Genomic DNA, 19,242 nt, shown 5'->3' on the forward strand with positions numbered 1-19,242 from the left:
TTTTTAAACGCAGTGTTAACTTAATGAGACACTAATTCTACATCATATTCAGGGTGCTTTAATATAGAAATTCGTGATCCCTTATTGTGAGATTTCTTAGAGGATTAAATGTAGAAAAACGAGTTAAGCCCATGACAATAATTACGATCGTGGACAATCTCAGCTATTAAGCAAGGTGCTATTTTAACTGGCCTCTACAACACTATGCTTAACTTTGATTTTAATTAAAAACAGTTGTTTCGAAACCACAATTCAACTGGAGGAGGTAGAAACATCTTAAAAAAACAAAAACAAGATTTTAACATAAACATAAAAGACGTTTTTAATGCTAACCACCGTCTAATCTGCGTAAAATCTACACTGAAAGAAAGTTTCCATCCCTCCTACCTTTGGTAATACAATGTAAATCTATTACTTTAAAACTTCAATGTATATCCTTAAAAATAAGTAATGCAATGGGAGACTAATTAGAATCAAGTCCTAATTGTAATTACGTGTAAGACAAAATAAAAGTTAAAAACTATTGTTATTTTTTTTATTCTATTAGCATAGTAAATGTTAAATATTTGTTTTTTTTTAAATTTAAAATAGAGTTTATTTGTATATCACTTTTTAAAATAATGAAAACTTGACTATGTGTAAATTACAAAAATATTGTAATATTTAAATTACAGAAAATAAAAATAAAGTCCATTCTTCTATGGTAGGTGGATGATAACACATAGTTCGCTAATTTAGATCCTTCTCCCACGGGATCCTGAATATGATTAAAACTTAATAAATGGCCCGTTGAGGGGAAGTGCAAAGGGCGCTAAGTCAGGGGTCGGTAACATGCGGCTCGCTAGTTCCATAATAATTATGTTATTTTGATATCATAATTCTAAAAAATTATTATACTGTAAAAAAACAATTTTAAACAAGATAAAAACACTAAGAATAGGTGGAGTATAGCGTATTGTGACGTAGATGTCTATACGAAGGTGTGTAGGCACGAGTACAGTGTGTGTGAGAGTGGCCTCCCCTTGGAAGTGGTGTGCGAGCGTGAAAACAAGTGTGTGAATGAGGGAGTGTGTAAGCAGTAAAGTGTAGCGTCAACTCTGTAAACGTAGGCGCCATAGCGAACACGGTGAGGCCCGAGGCGCCAAATGTTATTTGAAGGGGCGGGCGCAATAAGGAACCGTACCGGGTGACACCAGACTCACCGAAGCCACTGCTATACCCAATGTTGACAAATCTCAGTACCATTTTAGAAAGAAACCGCTGTTTTAGGACGAACCAACCCATATTTTGGGTGGATGGGTGGAAGACTATAGTTTGAGTAATATTAGGGGATAGAGCTCTAGCTCTCTGTGATTTTGAAAAAGAAAAACGTCAAGATTGGATGACCGCAGTCTATTTTTTTTTAACCCGTTGATCTGGGGGGGGGGGGGGGGGGGGTTTAACACGAGTACTGCCTGTTAAAATATATACATTTTATACACAGATTATGAGTTGTTTTTTTTTAATTTATTATACAAGGTAAAGATACGGTTCACAAACATTGCTTAGACTCTTTCATGGTTTTAAGTGCATTTGTACACAAAATCACGCTAAACAACATAAGATGAGTTTATTTAAAAATTAAATTCAGATTAACAGGTGTAACTAGGTCTATAAGATAAGATTTTTGTTTACTTGCACGTAGGTACTAGCACATTGTTTGTGTTGGCCAAGGCTTATGTGAAAAGGTCTTTGACCGCAACACTGCAGGTTTTTGTTCAGTGACGCGTCATTGGTTTCTGGGACTGCAGGCATTTTCTCAGGTGACAAAGCGTTAGTTTACAAGGCTGTAGATTGTACCCACTTGACAAAGGGTTGGTTTACAAGGCTGTAGATTGTACCCACTTGACAAAGGGTTGGTTTACAAGGCTGTAGATTGTACCCACTTGACAAAGGGTTGGTTTACAAGGCTGTAGATTGTACCCACTTGACAAAGGGTTGGTTTACAAGGCTGTAGATTGTACCCACTTGACAAAGGGTTGGCTACAATGGTACTGTCTTGACGATGTGTTATGTGTTGTCTGAGTCATCATTATGTTGCTGCCTGAACCAGGCCCGGGACACCGGTCCTGTGGGTATCCTGGCACACAGCCCTGGCTGATTTGGTTCTCGTTCCACAAGTTCCCGTCATGGCAGTTCTCCTTGTAAAATCATGCCATTTGCATGGGAGGGCAAGACTGACTTTGGAACTCGACCTTTGGGCAACTATTGAACAAGGGTGGGGCTACTGGTTGGTTAACACAGTTATACGGCATACCGACGGGCTGGTTGCCATAACACTCGGCATGGCGAAAGGCTGGTTGTTGTAGCTGGTTGGCATTTCATAATTTGGATACATACAGTTCCCCTGTGGCTGCACGTAGGACGGCTGCGACTTATTTTGAAAGCAGCTAAGATAGTCAGTCGGGGGACGTGACGGCATGCTAGTCCTCGGAAAACAATTGTTGACGGATGAAGGTCCAACGGCATCATAATTATATTAAACTCCCCACGTAATGAACTCTCTGCTAATAGACCATTGGTCTTGTACCGCTGTGCTCATAATTTCTGCTAGGGTAGCACTGTCTATCGGCCAAGTGTACCTAATGTAATGTATGAAATGATATGTAATGTATGAAATGCAATGTAATGTATTAAATACAATGTAATGTATGAAATGTAATGTATGTAATGTATGTAATGTGTGTATGTTATGTATTTACTTATGAAATGTATGTATGTATGTAAAGTATGAAATGTATGTAATGTAAGTTATGTAATATGTGTAATATATGTAATGTATGTAGTGTATATAATGTATTCATGTAATGTATGTGTTTAATGTGTGCATGTGCTGGATAGGGCCTCTGCTAATCCATTGAAAGGCCGTCATTGCACACTGTAAGTAAAAAAAAAATACCAAAGATTTACCTATCGTTGCTAAATGAAATGAAATGAAATGTAAATTACATTAGGGATTTGAACAGACCAGGAAATAAATTGGGACATTTTCGTCAGGACAAGATTTTAATGTTTCATTTTTTTATCGCATTTAAAGCAGTCTCATACTATTACTGTACTAATCAAATGTTTAATGAAGCTTATATTTTAAATTTTTAAAAAAGTTTATATTAATCTAAAACAACATTGAAAATCTTGTCTAATTGCAATTTAATGTTCACCTTGTAAATAACTTTTAAAAAATTTAAAATGTAACAAAAGTGTCAATTGGGTTTTATTTTAACATTAAGCTAATTTCTACCTATCTAGTCTCGTTGTTTTCAATTTTAAATTATGCCATACATTCTTTTAAAGAATGGCATGTAAAAATGTTGGTCTTCAACTGTAAAGAGCCTAGATTTAAATTAATTGTAATTTGAAAGTTTTAGGTTCATGTGATGGAAAATGAAAGCGACCAGATTCACTGAAATTAGAAAGGGTCTGATGCGTGAACCAAAGTAACCATTTTGATAACCAAACCACATCGTTATTGCTGTTTTTGGAATAGCTATACATTGTTAGGGGTCCTTCATAAATGACGTCACGTTTTTGAGGATTTATACCTCCCCTCTCCGCTCAGTCAAACAAGATAGGCTCGCTGGAGCGTAGCTCTGGGAGGGGGGCACCCCAGGTGCTGACCCTGGGGGGGGGGGGGCGCAAAAGGGGTGGAAAAAATTTAAAAGCTGATTTTATGCTGCACTTTTGAATTATAAACAGTCTAAGTTAAGAAATGTAATTGCTTCAAATGTTTACATTCTGATATAACGATTTTCTACATTGATTGTGGTAAAAAAATCAGCAAAAATTAAAAAAAATAGGAGGAAAATTATGCGAAAATGAAATTAGTGGAGGAAAATTGCAGCTAAAATTGCTATCATTCAGAAAAGTTATATCTCTGTTATTTAAAAGGTGAGAGGAAATATTCATTTTGAGAAGAACAGGGTCAATTCAATACCTCTACCAGCCTGTGAAATTACTAAGGTAGAAATATTGTTAGTTAAATATTTTAAATGTTATCTTACACTTCCGTGCTCTTGATAGTATGTGATTGTCCAGGTGTGGCAGACTGTCAAAGTCCAGAGTAGAAAACACATTCTGCTCATCACCAGTCAATTCAACCAACTGGGCAATAATGGGTTCTTTGCCAGCGATAGCTACTGCTATTATGTTGATACCACATTTTCGAATCTCGCGAGATATGCGAATGCCTAAATCGAAACAAAAACGGTTATTACATTCATATCCATTCACTTTATTTCATATTTCAAATATTATTACTTAAAGGCTCCCCAAAGACCAATAGACACAAAAATGACTATGCTGTAACAAAAAAGATCAATTGACACAAAAAACTTACATGGGGTGATCGGGGAAGGCTGCAAATGAGTCACCAAGACAACAATTTTGACTGACTTAGGACTTGCCCCTTGCTCAGTAGAAAATAGCCTTTCGCTTAACACACATTGAAGGGCTCTGTCAGCCCTGGCTGTTTGTCCAATCGGTTGTTGAATTTTTAACATATCCTGTAATGAGATTATTTATAAGTTATTAATTTATTTTCTTTACATCTATTCACAAGGAATGATTATCGCATAATTATCTTAAGGCTTAATTATTCATAATGTACAGCACATATTTTTCTTACTAATGCTGCTACGTTTCTAGAGGAAAATTCATTAAATCTTCCTTTTATCACCGGGTTGTCACAAACGACAATACAGGCTGTTGTTAACTTTCTTTCACGAACTGGAAACTTCCATATTAACAGCGCACAAAAACGTACAATTTTATCATAGTGATGTCGGGGGATGCTCATTGATCCATCTATTACAAAAAGTAGGTCTGCGCGAACATCAACCAAAAAGTCTGAAAAAGTTTGTAAATAGACAAATCTATACATATGAAAATCAATGTATGCATGTGTGTTTGTCTGTCTGTTTTATATGCATTGCTACACAATTCATCAAATCGGCATGAAACTTTGTGACGTTGATGAGATTACTCCCGAGAAGGTTTCTGCAGGGAAAAAATTCAAATTCACCCCTGACAGGGTGCAATTTGGCGCCCCGGCTTATTATGTGAATGCTATGGCTCCTATGGTCGCCCGAGAAATTTTTAGGGGTCATCCATAAAGGACGTCACGCTTTTTTTGACGATTTTTACCCCACCCCCCCTCCATCACACATCGTCACAAAAAGCCAGATCCCCCCCCCCCCTAAAATGACGTCACACCTCATCCTACAACCCCCCTCAAAATTGCAGTTGGATTTTTTTTTTAAACATCGATATTTTTCTCGTTAGTTAAGAGCAAAATGATTATCATAGGATTTACGACCGAGATGATTTGAATGTGCAGAGATTTGCTGAAAGGATATTTACCAATTTTTATCAATTTCTATTACAATTTATAAAAACAGTTTTCTAAAACTCCGGTGAATACGTTGAAAGGATATTTACCAATTCCATTTGGAAATGAGCCTCTACCGGCATCATCTGTGCCTTGTAGCGGTGGTTGGTGTGCCGAGATGTTTCCTGCTTAATACAGATTGAACAATAATTTTTCAAATAATTATAATATTGCTCAAATTATGGAAATCATTGTACAGTATGCAGGGTTAGTACAGTATTTTCAAAAAGAAACTCCAGACTTTTTCTATACATTTCCAGACTTTTTTTCTTTTGAAAATTCTAGACTGATAATGTGTTTGCGACTAATTAATAGTGATGCAACATGTGCAACTTCACTAAAAGTGCAATAAGGCAATAGAGCTTATGTTGAACTTTCTTTAGCCTAATTGCCCCCCCCCCCCCCCAACTTTATTAAAATAATTGATCAACATGATGAAACGGTATTGTCATTTGTACATGATTATCATATGATCAAATGATCTACGACCGAGATGATTTTAATGTGCAAAGATTAGCTGACAGGACATTTACCTGTTCTAGAGCCATTCCCCCGAGCTAAGCGTATTTTGTTTTGTAGTAGAAACCTGTATCTCCAAAGGAGTCTTCCTGCATACAGATTAAACAATACTTTTTAAAGTAATTATCACATTGCACAAATTATTGAAATGACTAGACTACCCGTCAACCTCTGGATAACTGTGGTTTTCGGGGGTCATCCATAAATGACATCACGTCTGTTACCTATCGTCATAAAAAAAACCAGACCCCCACATTCAAAAAGACGTCACACTTCAGACATTTTTGTCTTTTAAAAACACATATTACGGCTGAGCATGGGTCTGACCACATTATACCTTAATATGGTGACCTCACAGGTGAAGTCTACACCTACCCAACTACTTTACCTGCCCAGTGTTCCGCCAAGCCTTAGACAATACGTCTTTATCGTTAAAAAAATTTCAGCGGAGCATGGCTCAGACCACACTATCCCTTCATATGCTGAGGACACAGAAACAGATGAACTCTACTTCATCTGCTCTGTGTCCCGCTACGTCCCGATAGGCAACTTTATAATTGACATCTAAATAAAAAAATGAAAAAAAAATGTAACATGGTCGTGATGTGTTTTGAACTCGTACCCCCCACATATCTGTTACACTATTATCTTAGCTATCTTACGTTTAAAAATACTACACTTTACCTGTCATTATCAGTGTAGCAATTAACGCTAGGAAAAATAGTGGTTTATTTATTGATCTAGGATTTCTTTTTGTCCAGCTAACTGGTAACTGCTCTTCAATGCTGGAATTGGCTATTTCAATAGCTATAAAGATGAAATAGACTGTATTTATTTAGTTTGGTAGGCCTATATGTATATACATATATTTATACTAGATGAATTTTAACAACAATATTTCTAGTGCTAGTCTTAACCTATATCTTAGTCTTTATATATATATATATATATATATATATATATATATATATATATATATATATACCTCCTACATTTGGCTCTTTATGTTTAACAGATGATTAGCCTTAAATAAAATATTTTCAAAAAAAATTACCTGTTGCTCCATGAAACAATGTTATCAATAATAACATCTTTATAGGTATAAATAACATCTGAAAAAAAAAAAAAAAATATATATATATATATATATATATATATATATATATATATATATATATATAAATAAATACACACAAACACACACATATATATATATATATATATAATATATCAAAACTGTTATAGGGTGAAGTTGAGGAGACAACGCGCGGCACAGCGCAGTGTAAGAGGGTTGGAAATAGTAGGTCGGTCCAATAGTTAAAGTATGCTGTCCATTACATATTATAATTACATAGCTGAAATGTGTGTCAAAATGGCAATTTTTTTAACAAAAATATTTTTTCGAACTTTCAAACTGGTTTGGCATAAGGTTAGTTCATTGATCCAATTGAGCCCAACATTAATCAGTTTAATCATGGTTATCAGTTTAACAATGTGGATGCCAATCAGTAGCGCAGCGAGGGGGGGCGGAGGGGGACATATGTCCCCGGGCGCCGACCTTAGGGGGCGCCAAAATGGGTTGGAAAAATAAATCGAAATGTTGAGGGGGGTGCAAATCGAAAGTTTGAGGGGGGGGTGCAAATCGAAATCTTGAGGGGGGGTGGTGCAAATCGGAAAGTTTGTCCCCGGGCGCCGGGAAGGGTCGCTACGCCTCTGATGCCAATTGGAGTAGGTCTAAGTCAAAGCCTGATGTTATAATAAAACTTCATCTCTCTTTGTTTCCTTATCAAAAGTTATGGAAGGTTTTTGAAGGTCTTTTACTGAAATGTTTACCGGACGAACGCAAACTGATATCAACAACCATAGCTCTTCTGTTATATAGGCCACATGCTGCCTATTATGCTGTTCAGTACATGTTTTGGTATGTGTTAGGATTGTTAAATATAAGTATTCGCATAGATTTAGAGTAGCGACCCTTTGGTTTACATGTTTTCATTACCCTTCAAACTATAGTCTATTTTAGTTATATTGAGATTAAAGAATGTAAATAAATAGTACACACAATTCTGTAGAATAGGAACGATTGATAGAGAAGTAACATATAGCGCAGGAAATTTAGAGGTTAGGTAGGGTATAAATGGTGTGGTTAGGAAAGTTTGGCAGTCCATTCTATAATAGGCAGTCTAGGTCTCGTTTGTACTTTCAAACAATAAAGAAGTTAATTATATACAGACTTCGTGTCGACCCTGTCCTCACCTCACATCACAACAGTTGGGTGACGCTTACCTTGTCATGTTAAAATAAATAGCATGTAATTGCGTTAGTTCGAAGTGAGTTTTCATACAAGCCCAACGCACTAATTAAGGCTGCCGCAAAAGATGTAACATATGTCAATGGTGTCAATGAATTTTCATTAAAAGAAAAAGATGTCTAGTGCAGCTTACAAAACTAACGACCTTCGCCGATACTTTTTCTGTGTGCGGAAGTTTCTGTGTGCCGGACAGACTGCCGGACTGTTAGCCGGACTGATAGCCGGACTGACTGCAGGACTGACTGCCGGACAGACTGCCATACTGATAGTCGGACTGATAGCCGGACCTACCTTCGAGAGATCCTGGTAGACTCTGGAGCGTTTCTCTATGAACCTCAGGACCAGGAACCCGCAGTAAACATTGAACAGAACGAAGCTGGCGTTGTATATGGACTCAAGCTGGGGACAGACATGACACGTCCAGTTTTTACATGACTGAGCACCAATAGGGTTTTAACTGTGTTAGTTACTTCCCATTGAAAACAATAATAATAGACAAGGGAAACAACCTATAAGCATTCTCTCGAGTAGCTTAAATATAATTACATTCAACACTTATGAAAATAAAATTTATTTTTCTTTAGTATTAAATAAAAATAATTATAAGCTACTAACACAGTGTTACATTTTTATATTTATTAAATCTAACAAATAATATTTGAAGGTACTTGAAATAAAAAAAAACTGTTAGCTGTTCGTAATTATTGATTTTATAATCAATGAAAATTTCATTTTGTTAACACTATGCATCTTGGAATAAGGCAAATTTAAAAAGGCTGATTTACCAAACAAAGCTTATGATCAAATAAAATGGTAACAAATATTGTATAACAGGAGTGGCTTCAGGGTAAGGCAGAACATAGAATCATTAATTGGTTACACATTTGCACTCCTTAAATTAATGAAAGTACGTGTTGGGGGAAAAAAAAACCATGAAAGCTTTACAGAATTTGTCGTTATCAGTCCTCACTTGCCGATGATGAAAACTGCAATACTCAAGTGAACATGGCAATGCAAACAGGCGCTGTATAAATGAATTTTTTTAAAAATCTAGCTTGATGAAGGCTAACGGCCCATTTGACCCCAATGATACACCGTTCTACGGCAAAAACACAAAAAGCCGCTCAAGTAAATAAACAAATTGTACCACTTGCTTAAAGTAGCTTCTGGGTGATGCATATTCTTTTATCCCTGATATTTTCTCAGAATGTCTAGGACGTTGATAATTAGGCTCTAATTATTGTCCACAACTGACCCCGAGATATAAGGTGCTGGCGGCAGCAACCGGATGTTAAATCAAGTTCTCTAGCACCAATGTAGAGGTCACTGAGCCTGTCCATTGTATGTCCAGCAGGGGGAGGGGATTTTAACGAGGGGTGAATGGGATGAGGTTAGAAATAGACATGCTAGTCATTCCCCCCCCCCCCCAACTTGGATATGAGAGCTGCGGGTTGGGGAATAATTAAATACAAGATATTATTTTGCTTTCTGTCACATTTGATGTTGGGGGATGGGTTGGGGGGGGGGGGTTGTCTAACCACAAGACCACTATTACCACACTTACACTATTCCCACACCCACACTATTCCCACACTCACCTCCTCAATGATGTCTAACCACTAGACCACGCGACACCCACACCCACACTATTCCCACGCCCAAACTATTCCCACACTCAACTCTTCAATGAGTTGTTCTAACCACTAGACATCACTATTCCCACACCCACACTATTCTCACACTCACCTCCTCAATGATGTTGTCTAACCACTAGACCATGCGACACCCACACTATTCCCACACCCAAACTATTCCCACACTCACCTCCTCAATAAGTTTGTCTAACCACTAGACATCACTATTCCCACACCCGCACTATTCCCACACTCCATTCCCACACTCACCTCATCAATGATATTACTGTAAAAAGGCACGATTGAAACTAAGAGCATCACAGTCCAGTAGGTCCACAGTACTGATGACGTCATGAAGCCCTTCATCCGCTCCAGTCCCAGAATAAGTAGCGACAGAAGCTGTGGAACACAGATACAACTGAACATGCGCACAACAACATTGCACTACGTGGTATCATGTTAATGCTCTTTAGTAGTGAAAGTGAGGCCAGTAATCATATTATACAAACACGATTAAGGACAGATGCGCGTAATTAACTTGAAGTGGAGTACAAATACGATATAAGGATACTTTAAAGAGGGAGAACTGCTCTTTGTAATATTAAAATACAAACCGATTAATTATGGGAAACAATAGTATTTGAGGTAATATTGTTAAAACTCGAATTTTACTGATTTATGTAAAACAACACGGTGTAGGCAACACCATCAATACTGATATATACAACAACAACAACAGCCGCACTGATTTTCAACACTGAATTATACAACACTAGTTTACACAACAACATCATTAGTTTATCAACACAAGTTCACACTACAACAGCATTCTTTTATCAACACAAGTTCACACTACAACAGCATTGTTATTATTCCGGAACTGTACAGCAGTAAAAAACAGTAAAACCATGGCGTAGTCTGTCGAGCCGTTCCGGAAACCACCGGAAATACTGTAAACCATCATTTATTTGCCGCCATATTATTTTTAATACATAATGTTTAAAAATGTGCAAGGATTGATTTTAGTTGCATTTTAAATACTGTTTTGCTAATTATTTTGTATTTCTAATTAATTTAAGTGTATGTGCTAATTATTGCTGCTACTAAACATTATTCTAGTTATTCTTACTACTTTTAACTTTAGTTAATCTAATCGTCTTATTTACTAACAGAACTAGAGCTGGTTGTCGCAAATCTTCTGAAGGTTTTTTCTGTTTCTTAAAAAAAAAACACATTAATTACTACACTCGACTTTATTAATAATATTTAGATTTACTAGATCTAATTGTTGCTAATTTTTTGTCAGTTAAACATTAAATTAAGTTAAAACATTAATTTAATGCACTTGACTTTATTTTTCTTCCACCGGTCAAATAATCTAGAAAATCTATACAGTAACGAATGTTACCGAAACTCAACGAACATTACATTACCCAATAATTTCCGACGCTAGGCCTATATCGTGATTTTACCATATAAGCTTCTCTAATCTTCTCTAATCTTTTCTAATCTTCAATAATCTATTTCAACAGCCTTGTGAGATCGTCTATAAAATATAAATCAAAATGACAAGGCCCAAACAAAATGGACTCTACAAACTTTGATGACGTATGGTTGCCACTCTGTTCTATCTCAGGCATCGCGTGCTGTAAAGCTTGTGGCAAGTTTATTTGTTTTATCGCTGGTAAGATGTGTATTTTAAGAAAATTATCTCAATCCACTCCGATGTAAGGCTAGAGTGAAGTGAAGAAATCCTTACCTTAGAAGACGACATTTTAATATAAAAAGTGAGTCGTTTGCTTTACGTACACCGAGACTGGAAAAGTCTATGTAATCATACTTTTTAAATTTTTTCTTTTTTTTTTAAATCATAATTTTTAAAAAATTATTTTTTAAAATATGGCAAGCGATAAAATTATAGCTACAATTTTAAAAATTAAAGTCGATTAGGAACCATCGATTACACTCCTTTTCAGATTTTTGTATTGAACATAAGCCGTTGAAAATGATTTTGAATTATTGTATAAATTTAAATATTTAATAAAACCGCCATCAATCCCACCTTGAACTGAACTGGCCAGGGAGAGTAAAAAGATTAGAGTCATAACATTTATTGTCCATGATAAATATTAAATACGGACATGGTGATCTAAGAAAACAAAATGGCGAACAAGGGAATATTTTCATTTCGATTCAGGCTTTTAAAATTCGTTTGTATTCATTTTCATTATAGTTGGCTTATTTTTTTATGACTGTTATGCTCAGATTACTAATATCTAACATTATTCTTATTAATTGTTACCAATGTTTTTGTAGAATGTTTTTAACGCATGTTTCATTATTTTTGTTAGAGTTCTGTGAGTGCTCTACTCTACTAACTATACTAACTAAGCTAGAGATCTAGATTCTAGATCTAGAGACTATCCATCTAGACTATAATAGATTTATATCGAGAATCTAATATTAGATTCTAGGAGGAGTACTCTAGAGATCTATTCTAGATCTAGAATCTATTAACTATTATCTAGATCTAGATCTAGTCTTGAATCTAGATCTAGAATCTAGATCTATTCTAGATTTCTAGATGATACTAGATCTAAATACTAGTAGATCTAAATCCATCTAGATCTAATCTAGATGATTCTAGATCTAGATCTAGTAGTAGATCTAGTTCTAGATCTAGTATGTTACGGCTTTTTAATGTGTTTAATTATTTATTAAATATAAAAACACTAGATCTAGTCTAGATCTAGATCTATTCTAATTTATAAACGTAATACTCAATAATACTTTATAATACTAATACTAACTAGATCTATAGGTCTAGCTAGATCTTATAGTTAGTTAAGTAACTTTTTATTGTACAACAGTAGTCTACTTATTTTCTACTAGACTTATACTTAATAGATCTACTGAGTAGATCTATTAAGTATAAGTCAAGTAGTAGAAAATAAGAGATCTACTCTAGTCTAGATCTAGAAGTTATATATTTTATAAAAATCTGTATTAAACAATTCAATAAGTAGATCTATATTGAAGTATTTTAAGTTAATAGTAATAATAGATAAGTTAAATAAATTAGGCCCATAGTTTATATTATTAATGTTATTATTATAAATGTGTAGCTGGTATAGACTAGTTTTAGAGACTAGTCATATAGTCATATAGTAAATAGTTAATCTTAGTCCTTAGTAATTAGTTAGTAGGGCACTACATACGCCTAGTCTAATAAATGATTAGTCTAATTAGTTAGAGCCTACTTGTAAAATATATTTACTATAGTAGTAGTTATTAGTAAGTATAGTTACTCTATACTGTTACTATATTATAATACAAACAACCTCATAATTGCAAAATCATGACATAAGTGAATCAATTATTTAGTAGGCCAATAATTTCTATATTAAAATAATTTTAATAGTTAATACTTACCACTAAATTACTAGATCTGTACAAAATACATTTTATTTACAGATGACAGTCCTAATACTAATACTTACATTGTTAATATAATATGATTAGGGCCTAGTTAGAGGTAATTACTAATTAGACTTATGATGACTTATGTTAGTCTAATAACTAATAATAGATTCATATTTAATAGCAGTAGGTCTATAGGCTTAAAATAGTATTGTAAAAAAAATAAAGTATGCTTAATTTTTACAGTTGTCATATTACTTTTAGTTCAGTAGGCCTATCTAGACTGTAGATTTAGATGTAGTAGCTTAGTAGTAGTCTAGTAGGCCTGTGATTGGGTAGGTATTTAGTATTTGTATGTAATTTAAGCAAAGTTAACTAGGCTTAATAAGGCTACAATTTTAAACTGTAAAAATTACATGTAGCCTAAATAAAAGGTTACAGACTAGTACATTAAATATCTAGATTAGTAGTCTTACAGTAATTTTAGGCCTCTAATAATAATAGTAAAAATTACTGAATAGAAGAGTAGGCTTACTAGTAAATAGCTGTCTTATTTTAGTTCTACTTAATTAACTTAATATATGACTTAGTCTACTCTTAGTCTTATGTAGTGATCTTTAGAATTTAAAATGCAGAATAGTTGATAAAGCCAAAAGGTGTCAATTGTCATAGATGGATTAACTTACTAATCAAATTAATATAATTATCCTAATATTTATTCTAGTATGTGTATGAATTAATGATAGTTATAGTAGCCTAGTTTGAATATCAATTTTCAACTAATTCCTGAGGTGGCTAAACATAAGTAGTAGATCTTTATTGATACCTTTTTCTTTTTTTTTAATGATATATACATGACTTTTGGACTCTTTTGAAGGCCTATTGTATTTTATGACAAACTCCTTACATTAAAATATTAAAAGTAAACTATTAGACCTAAATTTGTAATGAATGGTAATGGTTAGATAGCCCATACAATCCAATACATATATACACATCATTGCTTTATGATCTTTATAAGACAGACAAATATTTTTATTTATAACCTTAAGAGTTGAAAGTATGTAAACATAATGAGTTTAATATAACAGTTTATGAAATTTATTTATGTTTTTTTAGATACTGTGGATTATACAACTGCATACAGAGAAGAAAAAAAGTCAAGATGAAGCTCAATTTAAAAACTGATCCAAGGATACATGTTGGACCCAAGAAAACTTGTTCATATTGAACAATTATTTTTTTTATATTCTGAATGAATATGGTAATTAAAAAAAGAAAATATAAACTTTGTTATGTTTTTCTTTTTCAGCACTGGTTGTGTGTGCTGGTGTATGCGGAAACTAATTATTGCTACCTTTATTCAATAATTAACTTAAACTATAAATAGTTTTTAAGAATATGGTGCTGAAGTAGATTTCACCTAGTTTTGTTGCCCTTCCATATTAATAAATTGTATGGTCAGCAAAATGTCAAACAGCTTTTACTAAGTTTTGCTGTCCATAACCAGTCAGGTACCAGTTAAAGATGCTTTGAATTTGAATCAGAGACAACCTAAAGGATTAAAATTTCAACTCAAGAACTTTTGCTTTAGCAAATGTGTTCACAAATATGTAGCCCCACTATAAGTCTTACATTTGCATATATCTATCATAGCTGTAAAACATAATGATAAGGGAAGAATCAAGAATATGGGTTTTTCTCAATTCTAGCCATACCACAAATACCAGCATTTAAATGTAGACCAGGCTTAGTGAAGCATGGCTGATAACTAACCATCAACCACAAATACAACAAACTATAATCACTGCCTGTTTCCTGGTAATGTGTTGTTATTGGCCGTGCAAGTTTATGAACATGTTGTAATTGTTTATATATTACAAAAGAAAAATACTTGCTGATCAGATGCATTCCAGATATTTGAGGAAAATATGTTTTCTATAAAGGATAGGCAGCTGTAGCAAATGAGGTTAGGGGAAATGTTGAGTTAAGATAAACTATTTTATAATTGTAATGGCAGAGATACCATCAAAACAACAAATGTAATTAGGTTTGTATGACTAATTAATGAATATCCTATAAATTATAGCAAAATGTTGTAGTGGTCTCGGTGGGGGAGATTTGGACCTTTGTGTCAAGGGCAGTAGCGTAGCGGGGGGGGGGGGGGACGGACGGGGGACGACGACATATGACCCCGGGCGCCGACCTTAGGGGGCGCCAAAATGGGTTGGAAAAATAAATTGAAAAGGTTGAGGGGGGTGCAAATCAAAAGTTTGAGGGGGGGGGGTGCAAATCGAAATCTTGAGAGGGGGGGGGGGTGCAAATCGAAAGTTTGAGGGGGGTGCAAATCAAAATCTTGAGGGGGGTGCAAATCTAAAGGTTTGGCGCCGGCAAGGGTCGCTACGCCTCTGGTCAAGCGGGAGGGGGTTCAGAAAGTAAGATGACACTTTTCCATGTTCAACAAACACTCACGTTAAGAAACTGAATTTAAGCCCTTATTTGCATTATTAAAAGTTGTTTTATAAATTGTTATAAAATAATTCATCAATAGGCCTACATTGAATGTTGGAAAAGCCCATAGGTCTAAATATTTTATGAAAATCGCTGCTTTAAAAACAAAATAGCGGGGGGGGGGGGGGGGGGGGGGGAAGGGGGGGGGGGTTGGCTTAGGTTTACTTTTTTGGGGAAGGGGGAGGTCTGGCATCGTTGTGACATCGTTAATAGATGACCCCATAGTCAGAGGTCGATCTAGATTGATTAGGCCTATATTAAATGTTGATATTAATTACACTTTACTTAATATTACAATGGAATATAGCCTAGTAGTTTATTTATATTAAATAATATAACATCCCCTTTCACCACAACACCCTGACTATACTAATCCAAATTAAAATTAAAATGTTTTGTAAATTACTATTATATTATTAGTAATTTTGTGTTTAAATGTTTTTAGCCTTAGTAAAACCGGAAGTGACTTTGCACTTATTTCACAAATGTTATAAAATAATAAATTTTGGTTCAAAAATATGCTTTCTGGCAACACAAAGTGGAACCACTTTTGGAACCACTTTTCTAGTCTATTCTTATCCGACGTGTGCGTCATCTCGTCACGGTGTTTAATTTTTTGTGTGCACACATTTGTGACACAAAGAATCGGGAACTTCAGTTCTTTTTACTTTCTCGTATATACGAAGTATAGAGAAAGTCTTGTAATCGTGCAAAAAAAAAAAAAAAAACAACCGGGCGTGATCCCTGAACTTTCTTGAATATTCTTATATGAAACAACAGGGGATAGCAACTCGGGATATAGACATGATTTTTAAGCCATTTTAAAAACTTAAACTTTTTAAAATAGAATAAAATCTCGTAGAGAATTGCACATCAAGTAAACGCCAAATAAAATGTGCATAATAGTGCGCAATATTATTAGTACTTTATAAATTCACATGCGTTTTTTTTGAGAAATCGGAAATAGCGTAAATTACTACTTCCGGTCAACGGAAATTACTCAAAATTTGACAGAAGGCAGATAATTAGATCTTTTACTAACTTATGAAATTTCATTTATCTATCTGAAATAGTACTCAAGTTATAGGATTTTGAATGTATATGTAAATAATTAATTTGTAGGTCTGTTTGTTAGTCCTAATATATTTGCTGATGTTTTTTTTTTTAAGGTTTTTTTTTTAATTTATATTTATTGTATTTTTACAGGGTATGGACTTTTGTTTCTGGTTGCACAAAATAATTTGGTTGTCAACGATGACGAAAATCGTGGCGGCAGAGTTCAAGCTAGACTCAAGAAGTTGTTTAAGTTTATTCTTGGATTCTGCGTTGGCCTCTTCTGGAAAAATGTATGGGACTTTATCGTAAAAACATGAGAAACTGTTTTGTCAGATTTCATAATAATTTAGAACAGACTGTATAAATAGTATAGGCCCTACATAATTATTAAAATATTAGTATTCACCGTTGTAGCAAGCCTTTGTTTTATTTAGTCAAGTGTTTTCGTAACGCATGTTATGTTCCTTGTCTTATATGCAAGACCCTGAGATTGTAAATGATTCAGCGTTGTTGGGTAGATGGATGCAACCAAGAATGGAGAAGTCTGTTACCGTAAGGAGGGCGACTGAGTCAGCTCGTTTAACAGACACACACCGTTGTATTCAGTGTTTCTTTCAGACTTTTTTCACAGGTGGGCACTTGATATTTTCGTGGGGGGAGAGGGGGTGGACTTCCTTCGACAGGCAGTTTTTTTTTTTTTTTTTTTTTTTGGCGTTGTTTGTAACAGTAGATGGAAATCTTTTCGTACATTATGAGAATGTTGAACTGTTTTAAGAAGATAGTTCAGTGGTGGGAATTACCACTATTAAATGAAACCAAAATTCTCTGAATGGTGGAAAATCTGTTTTACCAAATGGTTGAATGATGGGAATTTTAAAAATTCTATTTTTCTTATTATCAGTGTATAATTAATAATTATCATTACGGTTATTATATTTTTCTTTAACACTTAAATTTAAGCCAAAGCACACAAGCAAAGTTTGACAGCCATCCCTTGAAAATCAGGTGCCAAACCCAAACTAATGTGCTCATGACATAAACATGTGCTAGCCGCCTGAGTTCCTCATTTGCTGTCTGTCGAGGGTTCTGTATCACCTTTTTTTAACAGTGCGCGATAGAATATCCTTACTTGTAAGTGGAACCACTGAACCCATGGAGCTATTCTCAGACAGGGTTATCCCTAGACAAAGTTATCCCTAGACAGAGTTATCCCTAGACAGAGTTATCCCTAGAATGGGTGATGACTAGCGTGGGTCATTTGAGGACGCCTTATATAGATTTTCTGCACCCACAGATAACAACTAAATGGACCCTCGATATTTGGCGACGGACATATAGCAGCTAAGGGTGGAATAGGAAAATCCTTTCTTGTGAGAGGCCAGACCAGCTGTAAGCTGAGATGCCTAAGCAGCTGGCCACGAGAGTACATCTCACCAGGATATTTACTAACGAAGTCACAGATGTACTATAAACCCTCGGCACTGTTGCAAAACAGTTAAGAACAGAAATGGTGCCTTAGCAGGCTTAGACGACACGTTCCACTACAGCAAGTCTCTAGAGCAGTGTCAAAATACTCGTCGCAGTTAGCGGTGGGCAGTAAGGACGTCGACTTTTAAAATGACCTGCTTACAATTTTACAGTCTAAATGTCTGCTAATGGCAAGAAAGGCGGTTTTTAAAATGCGTCCTAAACTGGCTACATAAAAACTATTAAAGATAAACTATTAAACATAAAACTATTTTTTTTTCTTTTTTTTATGTTGTAAAGTTTTATATATTGAACTATATAGAACCATATATTGAACTATTATTTTAACTATATATAAATCTTACTTTTTCATCACTCTTAAGCCTTTGCCGTAGATAGAAAGATCTTTGCATTATCGGCTATCTGCAAAGTTGAGTTAGGCACACGGTGTTCTCAAGCTGCTTTTACAGGAGGAAGAGCTAAGAGCGGTGTCAAGCAGTGTAGACCCCCTAAGAAGCTATCTTAGGCATCTCTGTTTTATATTTTCAAGCTATATAAAATAAAATTTAGAATCTACTGGCCAATGCACCCTACTTTCCTTCCTCTCTGTGCAGCCGTTTGAACACTTTCATGCTGATTCTCGCCGACTTCACTAGACGCCAACAATACAAATATATGCATAAAAACTATTAACAGTCAATTACGTGCCTACGAGGCGACATCGTCCTTGACATTAGTTTCCATGAAGATTACTTCCTGTGTTATTTTCATCTTATTATGCCTAATAAACTTTTACGAACGATCACATCCGGTCTATAGATTCAATTTTTAATAGACGTACTATTTAAAGCACACAGTTTGTGGCTAACAGACTATTCCGTTGCGCGGCATACGGTCTA

General features: G+C 34.9%; 1 protein-coding gene across 3 annotated transcripts; it reads right to left on the bottom strand.

Moving 5' to 3' along the window:
- Positions 1 to 1,584: 1,584 nt before the first annotated feature.
- LOC131943095 (uncharacterized) lies at positions 1,585 to 19,019 on the bottom strand. Of its 3 annotated transcripts, none has more exons than XM_059303117.1 (11): positions 18,709 to 19,019; positions 10,160 to 10,288; positions 8,547 to 8,654; positions 6,999 to 7,056; positions 6,629 to 6,751; positions 5,959 to 6,033; positions 5,476 to 5,550; positions 4,664 to 4,884; positions 4,376 to 4,541; positions 4,041 to 4,226; positions 1,585 to 2,917 (listed from the first exon to the last, which is right to left on the bottom strand). In XM_059303117.1, the coding sequence occupies exons 1-11, from the start codon at positions 18,754 to 18,756 to the stop codon at positions 2,889 to 2,891; spliced, it is 1,218 nt and encodes a 405-aa protein (XP_059159100.1). In that variant the 5' UTR covers positions 18,757 to 19,019; the 3' UTR covers positions 1,585 to 2,888. The 3 variants fall into 3 exon arrangements, with proteins under 3 accessions (XP_059159100.1, XP_059159099.1, XP_059159101.1); XM_059303116.1 differs by having other exon boundaries at positions 5,476 to 5,553; XM_059303118.1 differs by lacking the exon at positions 18,709 to 19,019 and adding an exon at positions 11,649 to 11,716 and having other exon boundaries at positions 5,476 to 5,553.
- Between the last annotated feature and the right edge of the window lie 223 nt (positions 19,020 to 19,242).

The sequence above is a fragment of the Physella acuta genome, unplaced genomic scaffold (genome assembly GCF_028476545.2).
Source record: "Physella acuta isolate Inbredline_101_S28 unplaced genomic scaffold, ASM2847654v3 ptg000441l, whole genome shotgun sequence".
In the NCBI taxonomy this organism is placed as follows: Eukaryota; Metazoa; Mollusca; class Gastropoda; family Physidae; genus Physella; species Physella acuta.